The sequence below is a fragment of the Maniola jurtina genome, chromosome 23 (assembly GCF_905333055.1).
Source record: "Maniola jurtina chromosome 23, ilManJurt1.1, whole genome shotgun sequence".
Lineage (NCBI taxonomy): Eukaryota > Metazoa > Arthropoda > Insecta > Lepidoptera > Nymphalidae > Maniola > Maniola jurtina.
The window spans coordinates 1,869,692-1,890,340 of NC_060051.1; the positions used below are offsets into that span (position 1 = coordinate 1,869,692).

Consider the following 20,649-nt stretch of genomic DNA (forward strand, 5'->3'; position numbering starts at 1 on the left):
GGGCTCAATTTAACTAAGAGAATTTCGTGCTCAACGCAATCAAACGCTTTAGAGCAAATCACAGAAAATTCCAATCGCATTCTGTGAGTTCTCCCACGCATCGAATATATGCTTTAACATCATTGCGCCATATTGATTGTTGATCGACCTTTAGCCATACTGCTCAGAGTGAGTGAGTTATTCAGATTAAAGGTGCTGAAGCAGCTGGTTGAGCATATTTTTTAAATATCTTGCTACAAATTGGCAAAATTGAAATTGGCCTGTAATGATTACGGTCATTTTTAGAAGTTAATTTACTGTAATTCTGTGATCTGGAAAGGACCCTGAATCTAGAAACTCATTAAAACTTAGAGCAAGATATGGGTCAGTAATATCAGTAATACTGCTTATTATTTTTTACTGATATCACCTATAAGTCACTCTCTAAGTACACTCAGAAACATTGCCTCTTGAATATTCTTATTAATGCGCATGAACACTATTAGTCTCGTTAAACAGTGTTTTGGACAGTAATGAAATAAGAGCTATTTTACGCAAATGTACTAGAAAAATGTTCTTACCACATATAAAGCAAGTGTTCTTCAAGATGAGCTCTTTCTGCTGCTTCTCACTACGCAGATCGGCAAAGGTGTCGATGATCACACCGAAGATCAGATTGAGAACAATCACAATGACTACGAAGTAGAACACCAGGTCGTATACCACGCGCCCCACATACAGCGGCTCCTAAAGAAAAAATATTCAGTTTTTAATGAAAGTCGCGCAGAAGTAAACCTTTAACTATGACAAGAGTAAAATGGACCTAAAGATCTTTGATTTAAACTTTAAAGTCCATTCAACAGTTAGTGATTTTTGCAGGCTTTCCACTTAAGCACTGGCTGTAGATGTATGGAACTTTAAAATAAGGCAGTCAAGTTCCATTTCACTTTGAAATTAAAGTGTTTTCAAGAAAAATAGGTCCATTTTACTTTGAAGTTATGTTACTGGAAAATCAACGATGTAGAGGTGTACTAAGAAACCAGGATGTTTTCCTTGAAAATGCTAATCCTTCGGGGTACCGGCGAAAACCAGCGCTGTTGTTTTGGTATATGTGCAAAGCATAAAACATTATTCTGAGTTGGGACCTTTTTTCGGGTTGCACCATATACAGTTTTTTCCGGCACGTCATCTGCTTGAGGTATTTTGTCTTTAGAGGCGCGAGGATAACCCAAACCCATAGCGTATAACTGGTTTGGCACAACTTTTCTTACTGAAATGTTTCTACCGAAGATGACGGACTTACGAAGCTAGCCGGCGAACGCAGCACGTCTCCGATACCACCGCCATTCCTCAGCCCCAAGTTGAGGGTCGTGATGATGCACATGATGAGGGAGTCGCAGGTCCTCTCCCTCAGGTCGCCCCCCACGGATATGATGTGTGGTTGAGTTGCGGTGCGTTGGTACTTGGCTGCGGGGTCATCGCTTGTGAATTTTTCTGGCTCGAAGCGGGGGTCGTCGTCATCTACAATAACGTGTCGTCTTAGTTATAAAAAAATAAAAATGAAAAATGAAGCAATTTCAAAAGCATTGTAAAGCACGAAATATTTTTTAAATTACTTTCAAACTCATCATCATCAACATGTAGAGTATAAGACATAAAAAGTCCAATCCAATGGCCCGCCTTACTACTGAGCGTGAATCTCCTCTCAAAATGAGAATGGTTAAACCACCACGCGGTCAAGTGAGGATTGACAGAGTTCTCCATAATGTTCTCAAAGGTAAGTGAATACTTTGAGAAGATAATGGAGAACTCTCAGGCATGCAAGTTTCCTCACGATTTCCTTCAATAGCGTGTCCTCTACACTCACCATCTAGTCGGTCGACGGTGACGAGGAAGTGGTCCCGGAAGAACATGTAGCCGACGATGGAGAACATGTACACCAGCACTAGCGCCAACACCGCCGTGAGCAGGATGGAGCGTCCGTTGCGCGTCACCGACCGCATCACATTGAGCAGCGTGTCCTCACGGTACACTAGGTCCAGCAACTAATCAATACAAAAAAACATTAAGATCCGTTTAGTGTTTCGTATTCAAAAGTTAAATCAGACATCGAGCAAGCATCGGAGACCCGAAGCAGAGCCATAATAACCGACATAGCTCAACGGGTCACGAACTTAGCGAGCACATAGTTTGAAGAATCAATACACGTTGGGATCCCGAGGTCAAATAAATAATTTGATTAGAGCGTGATTGCTATCACGTCTTATTATCCAGTTCACGATCTAAACACCGACAACCTGCAATCTTTCCGAATCTCAGAAGGAGAAATGCACCTTTTTGGCGATCTCTCACTACGTTGACAGACAACTACCAACGAGTCGCAGCAAGACTCCTGGATAGCGGCGGCGCAAGTCCGTGGCATGTGAAAGTCAATACATGAGGCCTATGTTGTAGCGTTGTCAAGATGAAATACATAAAATACACAATGCAAACTCACCAGAACAGAAAAGAAGAATGGATGGCAGCAGATGCCGAGCAAGCAGAATATAAGGTAGACTCCATGATACAGCAGTTCAGGGTCTGTGACCACGCTTCTCGTGGACTTGGACAGTGTGCCGCGGTTGCCCATGATACTGACCAGGTGGACACATTTCACCACTATCTGAAAATAATTTTTTAGATGAATGGGAAGAAAAACCTCAATCCTAAAACAGATCAGTTCTTCCAATTTGCCCGTTACTTAACCGATTCGGACTGGCTTCAAGTACCTGAAGAAGAACCCACACTAAACTTTATTGAGAGAAGTACGCACCCGCAACACCCATAGATTGGGTTCGGGTCTGGAAGTTCCAGGGTTCACACCAAGAGGTTGTAACGTTGTGAAGGCGTTACATTTTTTTAAATAAATAATTCGACGCTTGACAATTCTGACGGACAATGTTACCCGCCACGACTGCGTCCTAGACTAGTTGTTTCGTGCAGCCGCTTGAAGCAGGAGGGCACCTCTGCCGCGCAGCGCGTGCGCAGAATGGTTAGTGGCACTCGGGAATCGTTTTCACGATCCGACGCGTGCAGTCTGCTTTTAAAAAAAAGATAAAGTGTTCCTGTTGGATATTCAGGAACACAATATCCCTTTGCTTGCACTACCAACTACTCCAGTGATCTTGTAAACCCGTTATACGGGTAAGTACTGAATTATTCGCCGTAGGATAGTTTTATTTCGTACTTGTTCGTAGCTAACTCACGTGTCATGGATGACCTTGCATTGTTCATTAGAAAATTATTGTACCTTATTTTACTGTATTTAGCCAATGCAAGCTTTTCTTTTTGTTAAAATAATCATTTAATCTTTTTCAAATTACATTAGACCTATAATAGCCTTTTAATAGTTAGTATTTCACCTCGATAATATAACATACCTAGCTACTTACTTTGTAAATTATTATACTAGCTGCCTTCCGCATTTAATATGATCTTTTCTTTTGTACCTATGTTAACGTAGCTTCACTCTTTTACTTGTAACTCCGTCTGATTGTGACCACGCATACTACCATCTCACGCTGTGCTCCCGCTTGCTTGTGCCGCGTGGTTCACGATCGGATGCGTAGTGAGAAACTTTGCTCACCCACTGGAATGTGCGTTCCAGGTTCCACGGTACCCCTCGTGTTCCCGGTACTCCTCGAAGTTCCCGGTACCCCTCGAAGTTTACGGTACCACCTCGAGTTCTTTGTGCTCCTCTGGTCTACGCCACGCACGCTTACTCGTGGCACCCTCTCCTGGTGTCACGAACCTCCAGGCGCACCTCGCGGCACCCTCTTCTGGTGCCACGGACCTCTCAGCACCTGGCCGGCGGCCTGCCACCGAGCACCAACCAGCGCGCATTCCATTTCACCGAAGATCATCTCGCCGGGTTCCGCTACCTCCGGGACGTCACCGCACGGCACAGCAGGGAAGTACCGCCTACTGCAAGCCTTAGAGACTGTAGTGACGACCGCGAAAACCCACGACCCTATCTACTTACTGCTAAATAAATTCTTGTGTTGACTTTGGGGTGTTTCTTTACTTTCTTCGCCACTGACCCAACCCCCAGCGTCACAAGGTGTTGGCCTAAAAAAAGTTTTCTTTCTCCTTTTCTTTCCAATTCCACACAACATACTCACAGTAAGCATCCCCAACGCCCACAGAGTGGGTTCCGAGCCGGCAGAGAACAGCAACCGCACTATCCCCGTGGCCAGCAGAGCTCGCGCGCCCGAGCTGCGCGGCAACCACATGACTAGCGCGCCCGCCGCTATCGTCGCACACCATACCACGAGGGAGAGGTGTTGGCCTAGTTCTATACAACATACTCACAGTAAGCATCCCCAACGCCCACAGAGTGGGTTCCGGGCCGGCAGAGAACAGCAACCGCACTATCCCCGTGGCCAGCAGAGCTCGCGCGCCCGAGCTGCGCGGCAACCACGTGACTAGCGCGCCCGCCGCTATCGTCGCACACCATACCACGAGGGAGAGGTGTTGGCCTAGTTCTACACAAAAAAACGACCATTTCATTTAGGAACCTATGGTTCCCGTCGATGCGTGGCGTAAGACCAATTCCACACTAGGGAGCTTGAAGAAATCTCTATTGCTTGCGATACGGTCAAGCAGCTTGATGGCAAGCACATAATAATTGTGTTTTGGTTGCACCAGCAGCTTGATATGCCCGTGAAGCGGCTTGAAACAGCAAGAGGCACATTTCTTATTTCTCGAACACTGTCCAAACGTTGCGTCAAGTAAAAAATATGAAACCGCATCGCACATAAATGCTTGACTCAAGCGTCAAGCAAACATTGTAAATGGTCAACATGTTTGGCTCAAGCAAAATCTACGTGGTTGCCATCACGCCCTTTAACTATTATTTTTGGTAAATGAACGACATTTATTTTTTGTGACTGACTGACTGACTGACAGATAATACGCAGCCTAAACCGGTGGATTTAAAATCTTGAAATTTCGCATATACGTTGTCTCTATAAGAAAGGATTCTGGGTAAATTCAAACGGGATTCTTAAAAAACCTAAATACACAAAGGTAGTGTGAGAAAATCTGACAACTTACCGAGGTGCTCTTCTCGAAAGGGATAGAAAAACGCGACGATCACGTTGATGAGGACCGCAAAGTTGAACAGCACGTTGCTCCATAGAGACATGTACGACGACACCCAGAATAGGAACGGTTGACCTGGATAAAACAGAAAAAATCAAAAAATTGTTTTTTTCGTTCTTTTTGTTTTTACTTTTTAAAAAAATCCTAAATTACACGATGCTAAGCGATGACAAAAAGCTATGTTTCCAACTGAAAATTTATTTATTTTGAGCACTAAAATACTTCACTCATTCTTTTTCACATTACAAAAAAACGATTCCTTAATTTATAATTTTTTTAATAACAATTTCTTTACTACAGTATATTAGATATGTTAATAAAATTTGTTTTTTAATGCCATGAGGTTTATAAAGCGTTAAATCACAGCTAGCCAAGCACAAGTTAATTTGCGCAATAACGTTTTAAGTTACTCTGATGGTTAATCAACAAATGAGTCTCGATAGCTCAACAGTAGAAATAGCGGGCTGAAATCCGAAAGGTCGGCAGTTCAAACCCCACCGATGTTGCACTACTGTCGTATCCACTCCTAGCACAAGTTTTACGTTTAGTTGGAGGGGTAGAGGGAATATTAGTTATGATAAACATTATGTTAGATCGTGTAATTTTTACACACGATTTGGATGTTTAATTTTTGTATGTGTGTATGCGTTTGTCTGTAGGAGATCGGCAGTAGAACCAGAGTAATCGATATAGCTCAACGGGTTACGAAGCTGAAGTGAAAATAGATAGGGCACATACTCGTAGTTCAAAAACCTATAGACGTTGTGGTCCCAAGGCTTTACAATGGAATGCAACCTTGCATAGAGCCGCTGGAAAGCGGCGGCGCAAAACCATGGAATGTGGAATTCCTACAAGAGACCTATGCCCAGCAGTGGTTGATGATGATGATGATTTTATAAGTGACCCGAATTTAATCCTTACCATGGTGACTGCTCGCATAAACATGGATTGATTGTATGTCAGAAATATCACCTCAATCCATATTCAACTTGAACTTCCCATTTTATTGATGCTTTTAATCACATTCACACAGCCCTGTAAAATCATTACTGTGAGGTCCCACATGCCCTCGAATGCACAGTCGATTCCACCAATCAGATTATCGAAAATTAACGTGACACAGTTGTGTGTGTATGTTTGTGTGTGCGCGTGTGTTTGTGCGTTCGTGCACGCGTGTGGGTTAGGTAAGCTCGCAAACCAAAACGTCGACGTGTAAACCAGTGTCCCCGTACCTTTAGAATACTTACCGCGCAGCTTTTTCTGCCACTTCATCTCGTGGAACAGGTTGTCCAGCCTGGAGAAGAAGTCAGCCACCTTGCTGCCCTTCTCGTCCCTCTCCGCGGTCTGCAGCACTCTGCTTTTGCTGTCAGCGGGAAGGTACTCGCATATTTCCGGGATCGGGAACACTATTTGCTCCATGCTTCGGTCTTTGCGGACTATCTATAGCGACAGAATATTGTCAAATTGTCTTAATAATTTAAAAAAAAAAAAAAAATTGCATCCCCTATCTTTCAGCAGGTCCAGGTTCCTGACAGGGTCTAATATACATGTAAAGCTATATAAGCACCCACCGTCAAATGCAAATGAAGCAAAATAAATGATATGATAAATGATAAAGTTTCAAATTCATTTTCTCAAACCCAACCAAGAAATTCCAGCGATTATTATTTAAAAAAATTAGATTTGTGGAACGAAAACATTTCCATTAGAATGGCTAACTCAAGCGAAATATATTTTTGATCAATGCTAAAAAAACATGAGCAAAATGGCCAAATTGGCCAAATTAGACCCTAATGACCCGTGCAATTAGCGTTTACTCTAGTATCACGCAATATATCAAGTCTTGTGTGTGAGTACAAGACGTCTAATAGAAGTTAGGCTGAGATCCATAGAGCGCACTGTGACTTTGCTGAGACTTAAGACACTGTTAAAACGAGACAGCGTTATACCGCTGGCATAAATCTGTCTCGTTTTAACTGAAACTTAAGTCTAAGCAAAGTCAAAGTGAGACTCTAACACGTAAAGCACTTTCCATCAAGAAAAAGCAGAGCGAGAAAGTGATGCTGTGTTGATTTTTTTTAATTCGCCTCGATTCGCTGCCAGTGCACTGTAGTCGATATGTGTAGTACGCACCTCAATCTGCGCGGTGTGCGTGCGGTAGTACTGAAGCGCAGGCGCAGCCGGGCCCGAGGGCGAGGCGCGCACGAGTGTTGCCAGCTCCTTGTTGTGTTCCGCTAGTTGATGGCACAGGATGTAGATGTTGTGCCCGACCTGTTACCCATCAATAAGATACTGTTAAATATATCAACCTCTATATTCTGCATGAACAAGAATCCAAAATCCTTACACAAAGTCAAATAGTTAATTGTGTCACAAGGGGCCAATGTGATATTTATTTTGAATCCTGAGCGTAGCGATGTGTGTTATTTGTAGCCAATTTTTTTTTTTATCCCCAAGTGACACACACAATTTTTCATCACTACCTATGAGAAAACAGACGCGGACCAATAACTCAATTTTACAAGTGTCCGGAAGTGAAGTGATGGTGGCAATTATTTACGTCAACTAAAAACTAAGGTTCCACTCGCTCCGTAACGCGCTCCGTTCTAAGAAACCCAAAACGAACTCCAAACAAATATTGAAGGTTCAAAAATTGCAGACAGCGTTAAACAAATAACATTAAACAAACATTTAAAAAAAATCAATGGAGATCTTGACAAACTTCTGACATTAAAACGCAGCGTTAATTCTACTTACTTCTTTAGGAGATACACCTTGTATAGGCGCATCATCTTCCGAATCCGAATCAGCGTCCATTGAGTTTTCTTGGTGAAACGCCGAGCATGCGACATCAACCTGCAAGGATAAACAGTTTAGGAACCGGTTCTATTATTGCTTCTGTAAATAATTGCCATAAAAAGACACTTACCAACTGTTTAGGGTTCATATTGTACAGAATCCGTTCAGCATTGTTCTCGGAATCGTTCCTAGACTCCATAATCGCCAGTAGCAGCTTAGACGCGTTGTTCTTGAGCTCTAGTACGAGGTCCATGCGGGTTTTGCCGAGGGGGTTGATGTCGTTGAGAATAAGTGCGGTTATTATGTCAAGGCCGTTGCTGTCGTGCATCGCTATGCAGTTCTGGTTTTCGTGGCAGGGCCCTGAAAACATTGGCCTTGTATATTTTCAAGTCATACCTAACTAGAGGATGCTCGCGACTTCGTCCGCGTGGAATTAGGTTTTCAAAGATCCCGTGGGAACCGTTTGAAAGGAAGGAAGTTGCCTATATCAATTAAATATATGGACGCAAGCTACCTTGGTACCAAACACACAAATCGGTCAAGCGGATGGGTCTTTAGGAATCCCGTGGGAGCTCCTTGATTTTCCGGGATAAAAAGTAGCCTATATCCGTCTCTGGGACATAAGTTAACTCTGTACCAAATTTCGTCAGAATCGGTTAAACTGTTGGGCTGTGAAAAGGTAGCAGAAAGACAGACAGACACACTTTCGCATTTATAATATTAGTATGGACTAGCTGATGCCCGCAGCTTCGCCCGCGTGGATTGGTCAGATCCCCTGCAGTATCAGGATTGAGGAGTTGGACTCCAAAGTTTTTATGAAACAATGTCACAAAGTTCCTCTATCGATTAAAAAAGAAATGACGCAAATCGGTTCAGAAATCTCGGAGATTTCGGTGTAGAAAAACACAACTCCCTTTTTGAAAGTCGGTTAAAAAAGTAGCCTATGTTACTCCCTGGTCAATTCTCTACTTGTCTGTGAAAATCCCGTCAAAATCGGTTCAGCCGTTCCCGAGATTAGCCTTTTCAAACAGACAGACAGACAGACAGACAGACAGACAAAAATTTTAAAAACGTGTGATTCAGTTATAGTATCGTTCAAATAACCATATGACCTTAATATGCGGTAGTTATTTCGAAATTACAGACAGACACTCCAATTTTATTTATTAGTATAGATTAAGAATGGCCTGGGTCATCTTTACACCTTTAACGCACCGACGCATTCTCTGCCGATACCGAAACAATTGACTTTATGCTGTCAGTACACTAACGCATTTCGCCTCCTCAACTCATTTACAGCCAGCAAAGCCTCAAGTCATTATAGCCTCAATAGCTCAACGGTTGAGAAGCGAACTGAAATCCGAAAGGTCAGTTGGTTCAATTTCCACCTGTTGCACTATTGTCGTACCCACTCCTGGCACAAGCTTTACGCTTGATTGGAGGGAAAAGGGGAATGTTAGTCACGATTAAAATGGCTAATATTCTTTTTAAAAAAAAGATTCTGACGAATTGAGAACCTCCTCCTTTTTTTGAAGTTGGCCAAAAATGCGTCGGTGTGCTAAAGATGGTAATAATGAAAGTACAAAGCGCTCTGCGGTGCCATAACGTAAAACCCATTCGAAAGTAATGGTCAAAAAACTAGAAATATAACTATAATATTGACATTTTTAAGGAAGTCACCCTTAATACCTTTTATCTCTAAAGGTCCATTTTCCTTATACAAACAATAAAATCCCAAACATACCTTGACAGTATTCCGTGAGGGTTTCAAGAGTCTGGTTGATAAGCGCCACGTTTCCCTCATTGATATAAAGTCCCAGGAGTCCCAGACCTCCAGTGGTGGACCCACAAATGCAATCCAGGAACATCAGCGTCTCAGATACGAGGTTGAAATTCGATTTATTGTTTTGATTGCGAAGGAGGTTCTACAAAACACAAAGATGTCTTACATCTATAAGTTCAATTAAGGCGTATTTCTTATGGATTTTTTGTAACTGTGAAGTATTCTCTAACACTGAACTATTGAGTTTATATGCGTGAAGTATATGGAATGGAGCTAAAAAGCTCGCTAAGTTTATGTTAGTCTTGCTAAGGACTGCTGTGTACTAATTTGAAACTAATATGGATTGAAAAAATTTGGATCTTGATCCACAGGATGTCTTTGATTTTTTGGGATGAAAAGTAGTCCGTCATTCTCCAGAGTACAAGCTGCCCCTGATTTATATTTGTTTTTCGTCAAGATAGATTCTACGTTCAAGTCACGAAAAATTAGATAGACACATTTATTAAGGGTTGTCTTTTGTTTTTATAAACTCAAACTCATCTTTTGATAGTCAGAATTGTTAGATTTGTAAGATGTTAGTACGTAAACTTAAAACTAAAGTTACGAGGGTTCCAAACGCACCCATGTTTGAGAAGAGCCCACAACAAACTCAGCCGGGTATTAGACACTTCATAGTTACAACCATTTTTCAGTAATAAAAATAAAATACCTGCAGATTGGGATTGTGGTTCTCACACAGCAGCTGCAAGAAGCGCAGGATCGGCTTCATCACCGCAACCTTCGCTGGCAGCACGTCTGCGTTGCCGGATTCACGTTTCTTCTCCGCCATTATCTCTTCGAGAACTGTGGTACCTACAAGCGATTATACTATTTTATAATTTACTAGCTTATGCTCCCGACTTCGCGTAGACTACACGAATTTCAACCCTACCTAACCTATTTTACCCCCTTAAAGATATAATGCTCTCTCTGTTATGCAATATCATACAAACGATAGAGACAAAACTTTCAGTGGGCTTAACATTTGAGTCACCAATCAGAAGCATGTTTTTAAAAAACATTCGGAATTCAAATAGAAAATGTTCGTCATTTCAATGTTCAAATAATTGGTTTCGTTTGTGATTGGTTAGTGAGTCAAAATAGTTAGCGTATATTGAGATTTTTGTCTCTACTATTTGTATGGATTACGTAACAGAGAGCGCTATACCTACTCACTTTTTTTCGCGGATAGAATAATATAATAGAGGCTGATTATGTTATACGCAGATATTTTTTTAAATAGTATAATAAAGCGTGTGTACCATGTGACATGGTGTGTATATCGGAGTACGCGTGCACGGCGGACGCGCACGCACTCGCCACTTCTTCATCCATGTCCTCCCCCACCACCAATGGGCCCGGCGCCGGCTTGCCTGACCGAATACAATAAGAATTGAATAGAAACGTTTTTTGAAGTGAAACTCGATAAGAAGTAAAAATAAACAAGCATATACATCTAGAGGATTTAGCCGGGAAGAGAAAGATATAATGCATCATAGTTTCCTGTTATTTCATAATTTAGTTACTATAAGCCACTGGTGTCATTTGTTGAAATCGTAATCTTGAAGTCTTGGTAATGTAATTTAATAATTATCTAGAATACAATGTGCAACAGTGTTTATACCTGGTACCAATATTATCACTACCCATATAATAAATGCGAAAATGTGTTTGTTTGTTGGTTTGTCCTTCAATCACGTCGCAAGAGAGCAACCGCTTGACTTAATTTTTGCATGGGTATAGTTGAGGAATCGGGGAGTGACATAAGCTACTTTTTATTCCGGAAAATCAAAGAGTTCCCACGGGATTCACGTTCTCACGCGAATAAGTCGCTGGCATCAGGTAATCCATACTAATATTATAAATGCGAAAGTGTGTCTGTCTGTCTGCTACCTTTTCACGGCCCAACAATGTAACCGAATTTGACGAAAGGTACAGAGTTAGCTTATATCCCGGGGATGGACATAGGCTACATTTTATCTGGAAAATCAAAGAAAATCCTAAAAACCCATCCGCTTAACTGATTTGTATGAAATTTGGTACCAAGGTGCATAGGCAACTTTTAATCCCGGAAAATCAAAGAGTTCCCACGGGATCTTTAAAAACCTAAATCCACGCGGATGAAGTCGCGGGCATCTTCTAGTAATAAATAAACTCTACAATATCCTACTCCTGGAACTCTTCATAACGGCACACCTATCTTCAATGCAATCCACACGGCAAGAAATAATCCTCAATATTGAGGAAACGACGCAGGAAGGACTCTACATTCGGCTCATTCTCTCAAAGTTTAGTTTTCTGAAGGTTTCACTTCTACCGCGTGTGAACTGCACACATGTTTTTTTACTAACACCTAGAGTATGATGATGTAATGAGATAGTTACCATCAGTGTGGTTGGGTTTATGTTTGTCTGTGGATGAAGAGCGCTTGTCTGTGGTGGTCGTGGTGGTGCTGTTGACGGCTAGCGAGCGGATCTCCTGCTGAGCCTCGCGCATTTTGTCGTAGAATACCTAGGGACCATAACTTGAGTACAGTTCTGCCAATTTTATAAGTCGCATCTGCAAAATTCGTTTGCACAACCTAACGCCGACTAAAATCAAATATAGACCGATTATAGATCGATTTGGATGGGTAATAATTTCAAGGTCGCAAGGTTAATGAGCCGAGTTTTGTTACAATCAGATTTACTAGGTGCAGCTAGAATGAGATGTTACTATGTTTTCTTTTACAAGAAACAGTTATAGAAAAAAATTGCTGATTTATAGTATTTGCCGATTTTGAGTGTTTTTTAGACACAATGAAAATTGAAACTTGTTAAAATTCAAGTGTATAGAGGCATAAACAAAATTGGAATTACCTTCAAAAATGCGTTCGATATCTCGCCATTTTGTAACTTTGTGAAGATGCTGCGTTGAATTATTGGGTTACCGCCTTCCAGGAGTGCGATGCCTATATGAAACAATTTACTTATTCATATACATAGCTTAAATGAGGCGGAAAGATAATATTTAGAACATTGTCCATCAAACCTATCTGTCCTTTTCTCATTACACTGGTAAGAAAGAGATGCAAATACTCTAAAATTTGGTTGCCATCAAAATCAGTACCAATAGGGCATAAGTGTGCGCAAACACAGGTTCATTATGGAATAGTCACTTTAGTAATCCGATGGAAGAGCAATCTCGATGAAGAGAAATCAAGGGCATGACCTACACTTTTTTTTTTACACTTTCACGAGCTCTTCGAGGCACGGGGGTGTAACACCGTCAATCTCCCAACACTGAGAATTTCAGAGAATGAGAATGAAACCAACTTTCTTGACAGAAACCCTAATAACTTTTTTAGACCTGAGGTTCCGGGTCGGACCCCCAATTGTGTAAGAAAAACGTTTTCGTATCGTTATCGTAATCAATAACAATTTCTGCCCCTTGATCGGCTGTGAAAAAAGGTAAACAGCGAATAAACCAATCAAAGGGCAGCATTTCTTGACGATAACGATGAATACGTTTTTCTTATACAATCGGGGGGCTGCCGGCTGGTCAGTCATCATGATCCGCAGCCGAAGAAGCATCAAGACCAACAAGTCTACATAATTACAAAAAGTATAACTCACCCAGCTGTATCGCCTCTAGGAAGATGGCAGGTCGGTTGGTGCTGTTGATGACCAGTTCCACCACCAGGTCGGAGGCGCCCTCCTTGTCCAGGTGCGCCTGAACCTGCGCCAGGCTCTGCCCCGTGCGCAGCAAAACCTTCGCTGTACAATCAGTTTCAATCAGGGCTTTTCTATACTAATATTATAAAGAGGAAACCTTTGTATTTTTGTATGTTTGTATTGAATAGGCTCAAAAACTACTGGACCGATTTCAAAATTTCTTTTACCATTACATAGAGGGATTCTTCCGAATCCGTATAGGCTATATTTTATCCCGGAAAATAGATAGGATTTTTCGTGGTAGTGTCCACCCGTGCGAAGCCGGGGCGGGTCGCTAGTATTTAATAAAATTTAAAAACAACAAGGAAATCATGCCAGGAAACGCGGATTTTACATTAGACCGCTGAAAAATATTTCGTACCTACACAATATAGTTTCCGTCAGTCAGTGTTTGGTCAGTAACGGAAAGTTGTTTCCGAAAAATACTTAAATTTAGAGGTCTGAACGTTCTTTTCACAGTGCCCCCTTGCATCTCCATGAATATAGTGACAAATCTTGCGGAATGCCACTCCTGGGAAAATGCCTGTGGTCGCATCGTATGTTTGGAATGAGCCATAATATATGCGTGAACAAAACAGGGTCAATTTGAGATTGTCTATGAATAGAACTGCCCGCTTCTGTATCCGGTCAACGATTGCTGGGATACTTAATCGTTGGTTAAATAAAAGGTGTGGTAAAAGGCGTATTTTTTAGATTTTTCATTTTATTTATTTTCTCGTCTATATTTTTTTGAAGCTAAGTCTAGCTGCTAAAACACAAAGCAGGTGAAATGGGTTAAATATAAATGGACCTACCTGTCTTCGGCTGGTGTGGCACAGTTTCTGCGGAGCATGCGTCGTGGAAACAAACCAAACGTTTTGCTAAACTATTTTAGCTTCTAACACTGATACCATAAAGCGTAAAATCACACTATACTTTTCTGTTTTGCGTCAGGAAAGAAACAGATCATCATTTTAAAATATAAGGGAGTAAAAGGGACAGACAAGTTGGACAATTTGTTCTGTTTTGCATCATATGTAACCAAAATTTTAATTGATATCCATACAAATATACTCCAAATATTTGACGAATAGTGTGATCTTACTAAATCTTATGCATCTATTTTTAGTGCCCGTATCATCTAGTCAATCGCTAATAGTGCAAGCTAAACGAGCAATTATTAGAAACAACTTTAATATTTCAACCGTCAGGTGTTAGTCATAAAATCATGAAAAAAATAAATGGTCTTTTACGAGCTAATAATAATAGCTGTTAATTTTAAGCTACCTAAATCATGATGATGTTTATCACACTAATATTATAAAGGCGAAAGTTTGTGTGTATGTGTGTGTGTGTGTATGTTTGTTACTCCTTCACGCAAAAACTGCTAGACGGATTTGTCTGGGAATGGAGATAGAGAATAACACATAGGCTACTTTTTATCCCGGAACATCCAAGAGTTCCCACGGGATTTCGAAGAACTTAAATCCGCGCGGATGAAGTCGCGGGCATCAGCTAGTACATTCTAAAATTAGCGACCTCTTTTTCTACAAGGAATATTATGAAAGGCATGGCAATGTTCCAAGACCAATGAATTCTCTTTTAGATCTATGATTTTGTGTATAACTCGCAGTTAACATAACACACAACTATTAGTGTGCCAGCGCATGCCAGACCTTCGTTATTTTATAAAAGCTGAAAGTTTATCTGTCCCCAACACAGGGACGAACAATCAGTAACTATGAAGTTTGGATCATGGTGGCTTTGGGAGGTAACATGTAACAAAGGTGTAAAAAATCTTACGTCAAAGTATAAATTCTCATTTTTATACAGCTTTGTTAGCTGTTATCTGCAAACATCTTTGGCAATACACAGCATTATCAGACCCGCACAACCCCAAACAATAAACCACTTTTTTAACTTCTTTGGGATGAAGATATTCAACATAACACAAGGTTCAACACATTAGCCGTAGTGGCATACAAAGATTGTGTTAGTATACCTACAATTTTTGAATTTTAAATTTTATTTTACAACTATTTTTTTTAATTTTTTAATATTTTTTTTTTATTCTAAAGAAGCATTCCAGAAAATTGTTCTTACTTACCGCCGGGTCCGTGGGTAACCAAGAGGCTTGGCGGGCTCAGTATTTTAGGCTCGGACTTGCGGTCGACAAAGTACTGCGATAAAAGCTCGCTGCGCAATTGATTTCCCTACAACACAAAGAGTTGTTTGCTGGTTTGTCCTCCAATCATGCCGCAACGGAATAACTGTTCGACGGGATTTTTGGACTATATCCAATAGTTAAAGATCTGGAGGATTGACATCAGACTACTTTTTATTCCGTAAAAAAAAGATCTGTTTTTTTCTTTTTTTTACCACTAGATCTAGCAATTTGAGATTTTGCATGTATCTAGGTTCCTTAAAAAGAAAGGACATAGAAAAATTTCAGCGGAATTCAAGACAATAATAAATAATTGTAGAGTGAGTTACCTTCTCTCCATATTCAGGGTCGGTGGCCATCATTTCTCTCAGCGTACGCAACACTTTGACACATAACTTCTCTTCTTTTTCTTCTAGAAGCTTCTCTGTGTGCCGAATTAGCCTAAAATAAAGAAAATAAAGTTATTTTAATTTTGAATATTTAAGATTTATTCGAGAACACAGCATGGAGACTACTGGTTTTTTACGAAAAAGTATTTACTCAATGAAGCAGCAATGTAGAACCAACCAATGTCAAATGAGCTTGGTAGTTAAAATTCAGTGTTAGACACTAAGTTAGTGATTCACCCCGCAGGTCATATCTGACAGTAACAGATGTTCTGTGACAGTAACAGTGTGGGACGACCTTCGTCCGACCTGGAGAGATGGCCTCATAATATGGGCTGATCGAATGAATTGTCAAGATCATTCATGTTTTTGTTGTGAATGTCAGAATTGGCAAATCAGTTATTACCTGGGTATAAAAATCCCGCTATTGTTCGAATATAACTCAAAAAAATTACGCCCGTCTGGCCTCACGCTTAGGGTGGCTACAAGTTGGTTTCCTACTATTCGCTTCATAAAATTAAGCCCTAGTTTCAGGATGCAAATGGTAAATTTCGGTTTATGAATTTTATGTCCTCTTTGAAGATTTCGTTCTTTTGCCACAGAGCCTATTTTTCTTTAGCCTCTTAGGAGTCATTTTGGTCGCCCTTCGGCTTTTCTTTACATAAAATGCCCGAGCATACCACTTCGTCAATTTTTAAAGTAATTTACCTTGATATAAAGATCCCACTAGTGTCTGGATGCGACAACTCCCCAGAGCTGGTGAACAGGCGATGCGGCTTGTACAGGATATCCACTAGCAGAGATTGCTCCGCTTGAAGTAATGGTCGGAGTTGCTCTTCCAAAAGTGCCACGATCTCTTGTAGACCTTCCATTACTGATCTGTCGTTTTGGAGGTTTGTCTGGAAACGTTCGATAACAATAATTATTTATTGAAGTGTTGTAGCCTAAATAGGTGGTCATTTTATTTTTATTGTCGAGTGACTGATGTGATTTCATGATAATAAGAGGAATCAGAGTTTTATTTATTAGTCTGTTTCAAGCTTTTTTCAAGTGTATATGTCACAGCCAAAGTAATAAATCCTGATATTATATATATTATCTAGTCATTATTTATAATGTCTACCCAATTTAGATAAACTGATAATTGACACAGAATTAATCACATTAACTAGCAATTTTATATAATTTCTTCGAAGACTTGGATGATGTAATAAAACAAGTAGGTACTTACAGGTAAATATTATAAAATTATATTTCAATTTGCCTTATGCATACCTAACTATATGTGTAGCAATATTATACTGTTTTGAGACTTATTTCGTGGTTTAATGACATAATTATGTATTATAACGGGTACATAGGTTAGGTTAGGTTAGGTTAGGTTAGGTTAGGTTAGGTTAGGTTAGGTTAGGTTAGGTTCAAAGTTAGACCGTATTTATTACTTTGGCTAACTTTGAACCGCTATTATGAATAATATCCGGATAAAGTGATTAATTTATTACATTGTCTAGTCAATTTTGATATTATACATAATGACCAGTCATTATGTATAATAGCTATTTAATCACTATGACTGTAACATATACATACTGGATGGATGTATTTAATCTCTGCATTATTGAGAAAATCTGGGATTTGCCTTTACACAAGGTTCAACTTATTTTACACCCTTAACGTGTTAAATTGAATGTTTTCAGATAAATAAGTAATACCTGTGAAGCCATTTTTTCCAGTTTGGCAGTTTTGGAAGCCAGCAGCCACTTGCTGGTCTGCCGCGACAGTGCTGCGGCCTTCTCAAATACTGTTTGTATTTTCGCTTCTAACTCTAGCGGGATTGCTATGCTTCTGGTTTTAGCTGAAAGGTTATTAATGTGATAACTTCCTTAGGCGCGTTGGGTGATTGGTTGCGTCACCGACATCCAAAGTAAAAATTTCAGGGTTACGTCATTGACTGCTAATGTTAAGTGACACGTATTGTAACATACTATTTATCTATTGCTGTTTGAACACTTCTAATAAATGAACCTGAAAACCTCAAAGTAACGAAAAAACCAACTAATAAAGGCTTGCAACTTACCAACTTCACTTAAGGTCCGTATGCATTTCTCTACATTGAGCTTTTGCGGAGGGGTGAGCCAGGGACATTTGTAGATGCTGAATGTGGTTTGTAGAAGCTTCACAAATATCGACTGACGGGTCTGTTGACAAAAATATTAATTGAGAAAATGTGAGAAGATTGAAGCAAAAAAAAAAACGAGCATAGCCTAATGGTTCAGGGTCACGTCGACCTCCTAATCCGGAAGGTCGGAGGTTGGATCCGGGCACGCACCTTTAACTTTTCAGAATTAATGTGCGTTTTGAGCAATTAAATATATTATAAGAAAAAACATCGTGAGGAAACTTGTATGCCTGAGAGTCCTCCGTAATATGCTCAAAAAGGTGTGTGAAGTTTGCCAATCCTCACTGGGCCAGCGTGGCTTGTCACTCTGATAGGAAACCGTGCTCAATAGTACGCCGTTATAGGTTGATTATTATGATACTAAAGGTATATTTACGGTCGTTTACTCTATGAGTCTAAGGGGAAAGTCTTTATTAACTAAGATATGGCTAGAATATTGCATAAGTTGACCTTTAATATGGAACATATTCCTGAAAAGTTCTCATTTTAAGGGTACTATACCTACAATGTTTTGTTTTCGGAATATCTTTTTATTACTTACGTCATGGTTAATCCATTGCAGCAAAACAAACATTTAAAAAAAGTTTTAGAAAAATAAAAGTATTTGCGCCAGAACATCGGATGATTTTAATCGAAGCTAATATTATAAAGGCGAAACGAGGAAAGGAGGATCAGCTAATATAAAGAGTTCTGATGAGTTCTTGGCTAAATTGAACCACTATGGAATCAAAGACTCTGCGCTTAGTCTCATTGCGTCCTACCTCAGTGATCGTATACAAACTGTATGTGTAAATGATGTGAAGTCATCCGGATCAGCCTCACTAATGGGTGTTCCACAAGGCTCTATCTTAGGTCCCTTCATGTTTTTGGTATATATAAACGATTTACCATATTTCGTCCAAAATACTTGCGATATTGTACTATTTGCTGATGATACGTCATTGATTTTTAAAGTCGATAGAAATTATAATAATTTTGACGATGTAAATAGAACCATATCGCAGGTTACTCATTGGTTTACTGTTAATAATTTGCTTTTAAATGCAAAGAAAACTAAGTGTGTCGAATTCGCATTGCCCAATACTAAGACGGCAAATGATTTTAATTTAATGGTAAATAATGATATGTTGAAAGTAGAAGAAACTACCGTGTTCCTGGGGATAACTTTAGATGCAAAGCTTCAATGGAACGCCCATATAACAACACTTGCTGGTAAACTCAGCTCTGCTGCTTACGCTGTTAGAAAGATTCGACAGATAACTGATGTGGAAACTGCAAAAATTGTATATTTTGCCTATTTTCACAGTATTATGTCTTACGGAATCTTGCTATGGGGTAAAGCGGCAGATATTGGAAAAATTTTCGTTTTACAAAAAAGGGCAATACGCGCAATCTATAATTTAAAACCGCGCGATTCCCTACGAGAGAAATTTAAGGAAATAGGTATTCTTACAGTAGCTTCTCAATATATTTACGCTAACATAATTTTTGTACGACAAAACATTCATAGTTACAAAAAAATCGGTGATTTCCACGACCGGCAAACTAGAAACCGTGATAGGCTCGCATATCCTACGCTCCGCCTCAGGAAAGTTGGAAAATCGTTTGTGGGAATGAGTGTAATATTTTATAATAAAATTCCACAATCAATTTTAGACTTGCCTTTACACAAGTTTAAAAAATCTATTAAAAGTATGCTCCTGAAAAAAGCTTATTATACAATCGAAGATTATGTAAATGACAAAAAATCGTGGATTTGATGCGCTCCAGCAATACACGGCGCTGCAATTGCTTGTATACAGTATGGCATATTATTGTAAATTGTACATTTGAAAAGAGCAACCGCCGAGTTTCTTGCTGGTTCTTCTCGGTAGGAACAGCATTCCGAACCAGTGGTAGATTATTTTGACGATTCAAAAGCACTTGTAAAAGTTTAATTGAATAAAAATAATTTGAGTTTGAGTTTGAGTTTGAGTTTGATAATGTATATTTATCATATTAAAAAAAAAAAACATTTTTAACACAACAACAGTATGAAAACCTAAACATGAAAACAGGTGAGATTTCACAACATTTTTCTAGCTTTTAGTTTGCATTATTATTTATTAGCAAATTATATCTAGCATCTGACTTTGGTGTTATTGAAATGTTCAATGAAGTTGAATTGGTCATGGCAGCGATTACTATAGCAAAACGTAACTTAGCAACGTAAGTACATACTTCACAAAATTTCTTATAGAATTACAGTATTACCACTTTTACAAGTTACGCCGATGTGCCTGCGCAGAAATCTTACTTTTGGATGCTGCAAAAACATCTCAGCCAATAATAGGGCACGTCCGTGCGCTATTGGTTGTTAGCTACGCGCTATAAATTGTACGCACGAAGTATTAGCGAGATAGCACGAGTCTCTGTTGTTCTTTTGTTTAAAATCTTAACGTCAAGCAATAAGGTCTATATTTTTTTTTTATATTGTAAATAACGGG

General features: G+C 39.7%; 1 protein-coding gene and 1 long non-coding RNA gene across 2 annotated transcripts in view; one reads left to right on the forward strand and one right to left on the reverse strand.

Annotated features, from left to right (window-relative positions):
* The window catches only part of LOC123877448 (inositol 1,4,5-trisphosphate receptor), a 67,346-nt gene that overhangs the window by 2,434 nt on the left and 44,263 nt on the right, over positions 1-20,649 (reverse strand). Inside the window, exons 37-57 of the mRNA XM_045924249.1 lie at positions 18,062-18,182; positions 17,697-17,839; positions 16,693-16,883; positions 15,928-16,039; positions 15,542-15,647; positions 13,357-13,497; positions 12,601-12,692; positions 12,127-12,253; positions 11,005-11,115; positions 10,413-10,555; positions 9,665-9,845; positions 8,051-8,280; positions 7,879-7,977; positions 7,255-7,392; positions 6,369-6,561; positions 5,074-5,196; positions 4,330-4,502; positions 2,477-2,641; positions 1,847-2,024; positions 1,283-1,500; positions 561-726 (exon numbers count right to left, since the gene is read on the reverse strand). Coding sequence (XP_045780205.1) covers positions 561-726; positions 1,283-1,500; positions 1,847-2,024; positions 2,477-2,641; positions 4,330-4,502; positions 5,074-5,196; positions 6,369-6,561; positions 7,255-7,392; positions 7,879-7,977; positions 8,051-8,280; positions 9,665-9,845; positions 10,413-10,555; positions 11,005-11,115; positions 12,127-12,253; positions 12,601-12,692; positions 13,357-13,497; positions 15,542-15,647; positions 15,928-16,039; positions 16,693-16,883; positions 17,697-17,839; positions 18,062-18,182 — 3,151 coding nt within the window. The remainder of the gene's footprint in view (positions 1-560; positions 727-1,282; positions 1,501-1,846; positions 2,025-2,476; positions 2,642-4,329; positions 4,503-5,073; positions 5,197-6,368; positions 6,562-7,254; positions 7,393-7,878; positions 7,978-8,050; positions 8,281-9,664; positions 9,846-10,412; positions 10,556-11,004; positions 11,116-12,126; positions 12,254-12,600; positions 12,693-13,356; positions 13,498-15,541; positions 15,648-15,927; positions 16,040-16,692; positions 16,884-17,696; positions 17,840-18,061; positions 18,183-20,649) is intronic.
* Positions 2,837-4,029, forward strand: LOC123877452. Its single transcript, XR_006798595.1, has 2 exons — positions 2,837-3,162; positions 3,626-4,029. It is a non-coding gene; the product is annotated as an uncharacterized LOC123877452 (long non-coding RNA).